The sequence below is a fragment of the Aulostomus chinensis genome, chromosome 12 (assembly GCF_037954235.1).
Source record: "Aulostomus chinensis isolate RoL2024-O1b breed Wild chromosome 12, RoL_Achi_v1.0, whole genome shotgun sequence".
Taxonomy (NCBI): Eukaryota; Metazoa; Chordata; class Actinopteri; order Syngnathiformes; family Aulostomidae; genus Aulostomus; species Aulostomus chinensis.
The window spans coordinates 27,251,572-27,262,757 of NC_141331.1; the positions used below are offsets into that span (position 1 = coordinate 27,251,572).

At 47.6% G+C, this 11,186-nt stretch overlaps 1 protein-coding gene across 3 annotated transcripts in view; it reads right to left on the reverse strand.

Moving 5' to 3' along the window:
- LOC147252660 (exosomal polycystin-1-interacting protein-like) overlaps positions 1 to 10,804 on the reverse strand; it is a 12,617-nt gene extending 1,813 nt beyond the window's left edge. The window contains exons 1-3 of one of the 3 annotated variants that reach the window (XM_086219422.1): positions 10,490 to 10,804; positions 7,723 to 7,852; positions 1 to 681 (exon numbers count right to left, since the gene is read on the reverse strand). The exon at positions 1 to 681 is cut by the window's left edge and continues 1,813 nt beyond it. In XM_086219422.1, coding sequence (XP_086075548.1) covers positions 1 to 618 — 618 coding nt within the window. In that variant the 5' untranslated portion in view covers positions 619 to 681; positions 7,723 to 7,852; positions 10,490 to 10,804. Of the gene's footprint in view, positions 682 to 7,622; positions 7,963 to 10,489 lie in introns of those variants that run through there. The other 2 variants (XM_086219423.1, XM_086219421.1) reach the window with 2 other exon arrangements.
- Between the last annotated feature and the right edge of the window lie 382 nt (positions 10,805 to 11,186).

Below are 11,186 nucleotides of genomic sequence, written 5' to 3' on the forward strand. Positions count from 1 at the left end.
TGGCCCCAGCACACTGTATGCTTTCAGGGAAGAAAGCCCGTTCATTACCGCTACATCCAGAAAGGTCATGTGGAAGGAGGAGAGGTCAAAGGAGAGAGCCTCCAGGTCTGCTGCAACCCCTGCTGCTGGGGAGATTGTAATTTCCTGGTTGGGGTAGGGTACCTCCGGCGCTGCACTGTGGATCCTGAGGGTCTGCAGACCCAGCAGAGCCAAGTACTGACTGTCCACTGGGTTTACTCCACAAAAAGACAACCGTAAATGGCCAATCATGCTTTTGTTCAGGAGCTCCTTCAGGACCCAGAGCTCCTTCACCCAGACGGTGAGCTGTCCAGGCTCTCTGAGCCCAGCAGGAGGCAGAGCAGAGCGCAAAACCGTGTGGCATCTGCACAGCGAGTTGGCCAGAGCCTCGTCACAGTCCTGGATGGGTGTAGAACAGCTGCAGTTTCGCAGGTTGTAGCCTGGGGCACCACTGTCGAACAGCAGCGTAGTGTTGGCCAGCAGAGAAGTCTCAGATGTGGGGGCAGAGCTTGTTGTCTGGGAGAAGGGGGTCAGCAAGAAGAGCAACAACAGTGAGCGTGGCAACAAAGCAGAGCAGTCTGTGTTTGGAGACATCTCCATGGAGACCAAGAGGACTACATCTTCACCAAGTGCAGATACAGGATGGAAGAAAAATGGACGAAGCTGTAAAAGATGGGAGGGATTCAGTTAGCATGTATTCAAAAACACGATAAACAGCGCACAGATAAAACAGTCAGCCACAGTCGTCCCGAGTATTTGACAGTCAGCAAAAACCAAAGCTCAGCTCAGCCGCAGCATCGACATTCAGTCACCTCGACTACACCTTTCACAACGGGAGAGAAAACACCCACATCTGTCTTCTGTGTGAAAGTGCAGGGCATTATAATTATTAGCTCCTGCTCCCATTGGCATTGGAACACCTACTATCCTCCTCCCCGCCCTACCTAGCATGGCGCTGTTCAACCAGCAACACGCCAGCCAGCTGCTGACCACTGAGCAGACTCCATGACAGCGAGCGCAGCCTACAACTCACATGTACGACTCCAACCTGCAGATACAAAGACACACTCAGCACTTCCTCTTCCTCCACGGCCTGTTTACAGGCCATATGGGAGCTTATTTATAGAAATGTTTCCTGAAATCAGTCCAGATTTGGATGAGAGAACTTTACTGTGGTTGAGGAAAACCATAATGGAGGATACAAAACAGCTTCAGACATGCTGGTGTATATATTTGTCTTGAGCATTAAATGCATATGACAATTTATAAGATATGAGAGAGAATGCATTCTAATGGCTTTTTTAACAAGGTGTCCTCACGCTTAGTATCCATTTCTTATTTGCTATGTGACTCTGACTTGAGTCTAGAATAAGAAGATCCGTTGGGCTCATGTGCTAATTCTGATGTAAATATTATAAGCATCATATTTCACCCCAATGGAGACACACAAAGAAAGGCTTTCTCACTCTGGGACGTGTGGTAACCTGTTTCTATTCAGCATCTGGAGTTGTACACCATGTGGATGCCAGCTTCAAACCAACAGCCAGCTAAATACAGCTCTTTATCTCCAGTCTGCTCCGGCTCTCTGTGCCACACATAATGGAGACACTTATATCCTGCTCTGCGGTTTTAGTTGTTGTTGTTGGTGGTGTGTGTGTGTTTGTGTGTGTGTGTGTGTGTGTGTGTGTGTGTGTGTGTGTGGGGGGGGGGGGGGGGGGGGTTCCAGGCCTCAGGCTACTGCAGATGGCATATGGCTGCTTGTAACAGTTCCTGTTCCATGCTGCAGCAGCCATGAACTGAAACACTGGATTCATTATTTCCCCTTTCAAGTGGAAGAAATCAGCCTGAATGAGCAGACGTGACTTCAGGAGTAAAAGGACGTTTAAGATCAGACAAAGTAAACACAGTCACATCTGTGACGCATGAACGGAATAACAAGCTTTGTAAACCAGAGGACTTTTTGGTAACTTCCTTAATGACTTAGTTGCTGCAATTTAATAGCAGCAAAAATAATTACAGAAAGATCAAATAGCCTCTGGATATGAGACGAAAACCATTTGTTGTCCCACAAGAGAATGTTGATCCTTCTCCCTCTGTTCTCTCCCTATCACGATTATTCTGAGCTTGTATTTCCATTCATTTACTGTGCGAATCAAGTGACAAACATGGACACGTCGATGACTCCGTGCAGGTCACGGAAGGACTGGACTCAAATACAAAACAGGGACACAGGACAAACAACCTCAAAACAACCAACCAACGAGAAAAACTCTCATCATCCGAACTTCAACTGGTCGGGCATCATTTTTACTCATCGACTAACTTAAATGACACTTTTGTGACTCCGAACATTTGTATCCAGCTGTGTCAAGTCACTGTGAGCTCATAATGAAATCCTCCAAATACAGGAAGCTCTTTTTATCTCTTAGAATAACTTCTGTGTTCACTCTGTCTCAGCTTCTTCTGGAAAGGTTGAAAGCATATTCGCCTTTTCAGAAGAAACAACTTCTTCAATGAGGCTCCCACCCCGAGGACACGAATGCTGGGTGACTTTCACCCACATGATTCTTGTCATGTGATTCTTGTCATGTGATTACCTGATTCTTCAATAATTTGGAGCCTATTTCTAGACCCCCCTATGTTATGTTTCTTTGATTTTATGTGACACTGCATGTTGGGGAATTAAAGAAGAGTACTTCAATTTGGCATACAGAGTTGTTCTCTGGTATATTTTGATGAAAACTATATATTATCAGGAAAATTATATCGGGTAAATGTACCTGACATTAGTGAGGGTGTTACTGATTTTAACGTGACTGTTCTCGGGTTTCAAATGTGCATCGAAACAAGTTGATGGAACACAGCGAATCATTTTTCCTACCAATTTGTATTCGTGAGGGATGTTGAGTGGTGAAGGTCTGAAGTTGTCAGCTCATCTTCTTGGGTTTCCCCTGAGGGTCAATAGGGGAACCTCACGTTCTCAACTAGTAGCTGCTGTTTCTGCTGAGGCTTCAGCAACCTCACGACTGTTCCCTCCTCCTCAGGTTAATCCACCTCCAGCGCCTGCGTCAGCATCGTTTCATACAGAAATGTGGATTTGGCTGTTTGGCCATCCCCACTGCTCAAAACATCTTCCTGGATTGTGTACAAGACTGCAGAGTTGGACTATGTACTAATAATTACTGGGTTTACCAAGCATATACACACTATTACTTTAGCTCCTGCACTGTGCGTGTGTGTGTGTGTGTGTGTGTGTGTGTGTGTGTGTGAGACAGTAAGAGAAATCACCACATGTGATGAAAAAAATTGCTGCATTTTGAGGAAAATAAAGGAAACCCACTTAATCTGAATTCAAGGCATTTTCTGTCGCACATCTCGCACCAGGAACGCACGGAGGTTTGTCATCACACACATTTGCACTGACTGGAACTGGCGGCTGCAGTTGATGTTGAGGGGTTAAAGTGCAACTTTGGCATCAAAGACCCAGCACGACTGCTGCTATAAATGAAGGTGACTCAGTGTGGTTGGTTTACAGTAGGAGCTGCCCTCCACACACAGCCTGTCCTCTCCATCCTCCACCGCCTTACCTCACTGCTAATATTAGTCATCATCTTTCCAGCTGTTCCCAGCATCTGGCTCTCCCACATACACACAATATCAGTCACTTTCTCTTTCCAACTGTATGACTGCCTCTCTCTACCACTCCCTTCCTCCTCCCTCTCTCTCCTCTCACTTTTCCTCCATCTCCATCGCTGCAAACACTGCATCAGCCTCCAGCTCCACGTCCGGATGCTGGAGAGGGAGAGAGGTCTGACCGAAGATGACAACTGAAAATATACTCCGTAGTTATTACATGACATTATGAGTTTGACAATTAACTTTTAATGTCACACTGTCTGCCAGATATACTCTCACTCTGCTTGTTGGGCTGCAGTGAGCTGAACGAGAACGTCTGCGAGTCATAAATGAAAACTTTTCTGAATCCAGTCTGTGTTTGTGGAGGAGACAGAGCATCGGGAGGGGAAAAAGTGACAGAGACACACTTGTTAGTTTTTGTGAGGTGGCCACCGATCTACATGGCTCCAGCTTGTTAAAGGAGAGGCTCAACACATTCCTCTGACATCATGTTCCACCGCAGGCACCCACCCTAATCCTCCCTTCCTCTCTCCACCTCAGTTTCAGTCCCTCCTTGTCAGTCTTTCACTCCTCTCAGCAGCTGCGACTGCACTCACAAATGCAGACACACAAATGGAGGGGTTTAAATCCTAGCGCACCAAATATTGTAGCGCTTCTATGATTCTTTTCAATGCTGCAACTGACAGACGTCAGCACCACGTTACCACTGGATATGCCCTTTCAGAACAAGAGCATCCAAGAGTGCAAATCTCCACCAACTGGCTGAAAAAATCCTCCAAACCAAACGTACTTTCAGAATGTTGACAGTGAGACTGAAAAGTAATTAACTATCCATCCCTCCATCTTCTTCCTCTTCTCCTGTTGAGGGTGGTGGGGGTGGGGCCTATCCCAGCAGCCTTCCCCCTGGACAGGTCACCAGTCCATGGCAGGGCCAACACATAGAGACAGACAACCATTGGCTCTCCCAGCCACGCCTACGGTCAATTTAGAGTCTGGATTAACCTGGTCCCTCTTGATGTCTTTGGACTGTGGAGGAAGCTGGAGTACCAGAGAGAACCCAGCAGGAACAGGGAGAACATGGAGACTCACCCAGAAAGACCCCGTGCTGCAGCCGGGGCTCCACCCACAACCTTCTTGCTGGGGGGCCACGGTGAGGACCACTGCTCCCCTGTGCTGCCTGGTCTAAAATCATTCCTGCTTTCTGTGTTGGACATTAAATTCGTACTTACTCTCACGATCTTATTAAGTTCACACTTCCACAAAAGTTTTTTTGTTTTCTTAAGTTAAAGTCCTGGGCTGCACGGTGGAGCAGTGGTCCTCACTGTGGCCCCCCTCCAAGAAGGTTGTGGGTGGAGCAGTGGTCCTCACTGTGGCCCCCCTCCAAGAAGGTTGTGGGTGGAGCCCCGGCTGCAGCACGGGGTCTTTCTGGGTGAGTCTCCATGTTCTCCCTGTTCCTGCTGGGTTCTCTCTGGTACTCCAGCTTCCTCCACAGTCCAAAGACATCAAGAGGGGACCAGGTTAATCCAGACTCTAAATTGACCGTAGGTATGAATGTGAGTGTGAATGGTTGTTCATCTCTGTATGTTGGCCCTGCAATGGACTGACGACCTGTCCAGGGTGAATGTATGTAGGAATAAGCAGAAGACTAATGGATGGATGGGGTTAAAGTCCTGCGATTACTGTATCCAGGAAAAACTCATGCCCATCCCTTGTATGCTACGCGTGACACTACACACACTTGAGTCGTGCATTAAATTCACCGGACACTGCTGTCAAATTGAAACTAACTGTTGCACACAACAGCGAACCATCGCGGTGCCTGATTTGGTCTGGATGAAGCCTGACGCCTCACTTTGGTGCTATGAGCTGGATTCACCAATGGAAACTCAGAGGAGGACAATAGTCAACAGCCTGATGGACTGATGTGCTGGAACGCACTGAAAGCTACACAACGAAAGCTAATCAAAACAAGTGTGTCAGCTCGCTGGAGCCTGGGCGCCCGGCTCGCCCTGTGGCTTGAATATAAACACTGATTGTCTTGCCAAGGGAAGCAGAGGGATCCATAATAATGTTGTCTCTGTACCACTCTGCATGCCAGCTGCTGTCCTGTATCTGACACAACTCCCCACACCAGCAGCTTCATCTGGGAAGGGTCTGGTTTTATTTTAGCATTTTCACAGTCACTGCTGTTTTGTGCAGGATGAAGTTCTTCAGTTCCGTGATGCTCAGGAAACCTGTTGTTTTACTCTGGCACAGTCTGAGCCCTTTTGTTTATTTCATTTTCATACACGAAATCTGCTGATAACCTGCTGATGTCTACTTTTATGGGCCAATACGATGATATCATGCAACAAAAGACAGCTGCTACACACACACACACACACACACACACACACACACACACACACACACACACACACACACACACACACACACTGTTGCAGCATAAAATTAAATACAGCATCACGGAAGACTTTAGTCATATCACCTTCCCCTATTTAGGCATTATTTCCAGCTTGCTAACAGTTAGACTGCCCCTCACGTCCCCTGGAGGCGTCCCACTTTATGCATTTTTCTCGCATTAGTCTTGCAGGCAGTTTATTTTTATTGACTGTTCTACAGTTCAGTCACATTAGCAGGCCACAAATCAAAGCTCCAGGGATGCTCCATCGGTGGGTCGGACAGGGGAGCAAAAGAGAGTCGAGACCCCGACAGGCTGCATGGATCTTTGTTGCTACCGGCACAATTTACATGAAGGACATTTAATACAACTGTGCTATAAATGAGCAAAGAGGTTTTATGTGTTTGTGTTGGCCGTCACACCACGTACCTGATATCTCTGGAACTCCATGAGCACATTTGTACAACCCTGATACAATGCACCGTGACTTAAGGACGACCTGAAAACCTTGTGGGGGTCAAAGATAAAAGGTCATGGTCACGCAAAAAAAACTGAAAAACTTGTGAATAAATTTAGTTTGAAACCACTGGTGTGCATTGGAGTTGGGAGCTGGGCATTTTTACCTAAAATCATGAGAAATGGGAGCCAAAACTCAAGTGTTGCATTTCTATTTTGGTTCAGTCAAATTACAAGTGGACAAAACCTCAGTCATTCATTTACCTACAAACTGCAGTTCTTTCTACACATCCGGTACTCTGGGTTCTCTGATAGTTTGGTCCGATTTTTCCACTTTTCGTCTCGATGGTTCCATTCTCCAGCTGAACTGATCTGAGACTCATCTGTGTCCCATAAAGGTGACAGAGGCAGATGGATGTCCTGGAGATGGTGGAGAATAACTGCATGCTAGATTGAGAGCCCTACACCACCTTTTAAATCCGATGTTATTGTAACTTATTCAGGCTGAACCAAATACCAGCCAAAAGCAAGGTTTTCTTTAGTTGGGCAGCAGAAAACCAAAGAACAACAAACAAAAAAACAAAAACCCACCAACAAAATCACCAGAGACTCAAGCATGGCGAGTTTGACATATCTGGTCCTGCTATGCATGGAGTTCCATTCCTGAGGGACAGACATGCCAATCTTGACTACTTCCAGGTCATTCTATGACTGCAGGAGCTTTGGTTGAAGTATTGCTGAATGTATAATTGAAACTGCATTTAAAAAAAAACTGATCACAAAAACATAAATCCCTCATCCCTGCCACCTCTCCAGACTCCCAGCTGGAGCACAACTGCTCCATGTGTCCATCGGGTCCATCTCCCTCCCATGATTCTTCAAAACAAATGCAGTATTTACACGAGTCGGGTAACACACTGTACTACTGTAAATAAGCTTCTGAGTATATTTAGGAACAGACAGACACACTTGGGCCACGAGTGGCCCTGGGAGCGCTGACTGGAAGAGGTCAGGGCGGGATGGATGCTGCGCTGCGCTTGCAGACCCTGTTGATCCTCCTGTCAGGTACTGGAACCAGCGTCTTTGGTCTTAGGGACCAACTGCCACTCACCGGATACTCGGGACTGCCACAGCGAACAGCAGCGTGAAGGGCCACTCGGAGGGAGAGACACCAGCGCACAGGACGCGTGAGCGCAGGCTTGAGTACTTACGAGGAGAGCTCAGGGCTGGTCAGGGAGGAAGGCTGCTGCTGTCTGCCATCGTGTATCCAGCTTCCTCGGGCCACGAGAGGAGCAGCTTCCTCCACATCTGTCTACAAGTGGAGGGGAACGGCTCATGTGTCTGTCGGTGACAACAGGAGAGAAGGAGGGAAGGCTGGTCAGGGCAGAGGCACAAGTCATTTTCTCTTTGGCTCTCATCTCTCTCTTACTCATCGCTTTTCCCATTCGCTCACTCCTCAGCCCTCCCCCTGACGGACTGGCCCCTCATTTTCCTAGGAGGACTTCGGTGCTGCCATCTTGTGGTCAGACAAACTACCACACACGGTCTCACGGTGCTAGAGTTTCCTCTTTCACCAGGGAACTCTTGGGGCCTGAGTTTGCGTTCTCCAGTTTCTACTTGCTCGTGCGTGTCTTGAGTAGACTTGGTTAAAAATGCTGGTGAAAGTCTCTGAAGCTCTGAGAAGTCGAGTCTCACCACGACCGTCAGCATGTCTCCTCCTCCGACCCCACTGTGAACTCCCGCCATGTTAGCGTGTATTCAGAATACACGTTTAGATTTTCATCAGTCCTTCATTTCTTTTTTCAGATTGACTGGTGTACTCAAAGTGATCGAGTCTTTTTCTATCCAAAGCGTTATTTGCAAGTAATGAGACCAGATTTGTTGTATTCAGACATCATCAACCTCTCGACACAGGACAAGCTCAAGGGGACCAGTGCCCATGGACCAAGACGCCCCATTCACAGATCAGACATCAGATTCAGATCAGAAGTCAAACCACCTCCCAACTGGGTTTGGATCAGGTTTGCAAAAAAATCTGGTGATGTGGTTTTGGCTGTTCAGACTGTGTCAAATTCACCAGATACATTTTAGAAACATCTGACTCGGGCTGGCAGCCTGAACGAGGCTGAAGTCTCTCTGCCCCTCCATGTCTTTATCTGTCTTACTGTTGACTTAACAGCCAGGATGAGCTGCTGCTCACGTGAGCTGATGGTGGAGCACAGTTGGAGGTCTCGGACACGTTCTCCTGTCCCAGGTCAGCGATGACTCAAATGCAGAACCACATCGCGAGGAAGAACGAGCAGTGAGTAGCAACAACAATACGCCGGTTCCTTATATAACAGACAGTCCAACCAGGGCAGAGTCAGAAGAGCAACCCCCCACTTCCAGGTATAAACCAGGGAGGTCGGCAGCAAGTTGAATGTGACAGGTGTGGAATAATCTGGAGATGAAGACTTGTACCAGCGCCGACAGCACAGCTTGTTGAAGCAAAACTCACTGTTCAAAGTTTAAAGTGTTGAATGTGTGTGTGTGTGTGTGTGTGTGCGCGCTCCTGGGCCCAGCGCCTGGTATTAATATGCATCCCCAGTGTCCACACTGACATCTGATTGTGATTGAACAGCATCTCATTCTTTTGACCGTCACCTCGTTTGTGGGCCAGTAAAAAAAACAACCCGCCATTCAGGAGTCGTAGAAGAAGAATCCGTCTTCAGCAGCTGATAGGCGCTGAAAGCGGAGGAGGATGTGGTGTTATGCAGCTGCTTTGATTTTAGCTGTGCTGTGCTGACTCCCTTCCACATCCAGACTGGTGGGAGAAGTCATGGTGACCTTAACTGACAACTTTTGCTTCGCAAACATTTTTTCCCCAGGAATTATCAGCCCACCACCTCAACGACCAGTAGTCCCACAGACGACGACGTATTCCGGCCCGCTGGGTTGTAGCATGTGGATTCAGAATGTGCTCCTGGCGGTTTGGCAGATTGGATCACAATCCGTCCTCGATGCGTTGCGGTTGCATTTACAATTGAAGTGTCGTGTGATTATGTGATTATCGAAAACCTTCTCATCAAAACAAACAAAAACAAACCCCATGTTAATGCCCGGCAGGTGTAGATGGCGCCATAGTGTGACTGCAGCTCTTCCACCAGCGGCGGCAGGGAGGCTTGCTTTGTACTGCAGGACGTGGAAATAAACAACTGTGTGAAATGGAATTTTTTGGCCATAATTCAAAAACTGGAAAATGATCACATTCTGGAGAGCCATCTGCAGACCACACTGATCACCCTGGGTCACTCGTCTTCCTCTGCTTGATATGAGATACGAGGGGATTCCTGTTTTTAAGCGTAAAGCCGATCATTAGCAGTGCGAGTGAATTGCAGGCTAGAGGCCAACTTCAGCATGCAGCATGACTTCCACCTCTGCTTTTGTTTTGTTGTTTGTTACTTGTCCTGGTTTGTGTGGCAAAGTCTTTGTTTTGTCATTAATTAATGTTGAGGATAAGAATATTCATACATTGTCACAAGTTAGAAACAGAAAAAGTTACAAATGAAACCCCATATTTGTAACCTGGAGGCCAACTGTTTAATTGTAGGCTTGGATTGTTTGCTTGTGTCTCTGTGTGTTGATGTGAGCATGAAATAACCAACCTACTGACCAGGACACGGAACCTGAGGACACACAGCTGAGATGGAATCAGACGCGCTTTGACACCAGCAGAGAGCAGCCATCAGCCTGAGCCTGCAGTTTTATGAGGTCACGGTTTTGACTTTTACTCTCAGAATGAAGACTATTGTTATTATTTCAACATGTTTCAAGTTCAAGTTTATGTGATTCTACATCTGTCAGTTTTTTCGCTGCAAGCAATGTGTGTCCGGTGTGTGCGTGTGTGTCCTGTGTGTGTGCGTGCGTGTGTGTCTGCGTGTCTGTGCTCCCACCCACAAATCACCATTAGAGATCATTACAGATGGAGATCAGACTCACCGTACCGCCTCCTGAGGCTCCGTCCTCTGGCATGAACTGACGCTGAGCAGCTGAGTTAAGCTCCCTCAGGGGAACTTGTACCACTTTAATGCCCTCCTCACTTCTTCTGAGCTCCACTCTCTGGCTTTCTTTTGACCCTCTGTTTTCTCTCCCCCAGCCTGTAACCCTGGCAACCCCGCCATTTTGTTTCATTATTAAGACAGCCAGACATGCATTCTCTCATCGACTGCGTGTGTGTCTGTTGAACACCAGACTGAAGGAAGCGTGTGTTCCAGAGAAGAGTGTTTTGTGAGCCACAGTGGAACACCACTCCTGTTTCCTCTTCGCTGCCTCTCTCTATGTGGCTGGAAGCAGCTCGTGGGCTGACTCACGTCCTGAGCCCATACAGAGAGGAAATGTCTTCAGTTTATAAGGAAGTCTCACTGCTTCTGGAGAAAAATTGTTGTGGTTGAAGTCGAAAAACAGTTAGAAGCCCCGCCTGGTGAACTCGGTGATGCATGTTGCCAGGGCAACGGCACTAACAACTGGGCTCACTGACCGACCAGAACGGCAAGATGGTCAGAAGGGCCCGAGTCCCTCTGAGGCTAGCAGGGTTCCCTTCTATCTCTGCTAAATAGGTTTTCCCATAGATGCTGTTGACCCAGCAAACATTCACTTTCCGTGACTCTGCCTCAGTTTCTCAGACCTGAATGTTGTC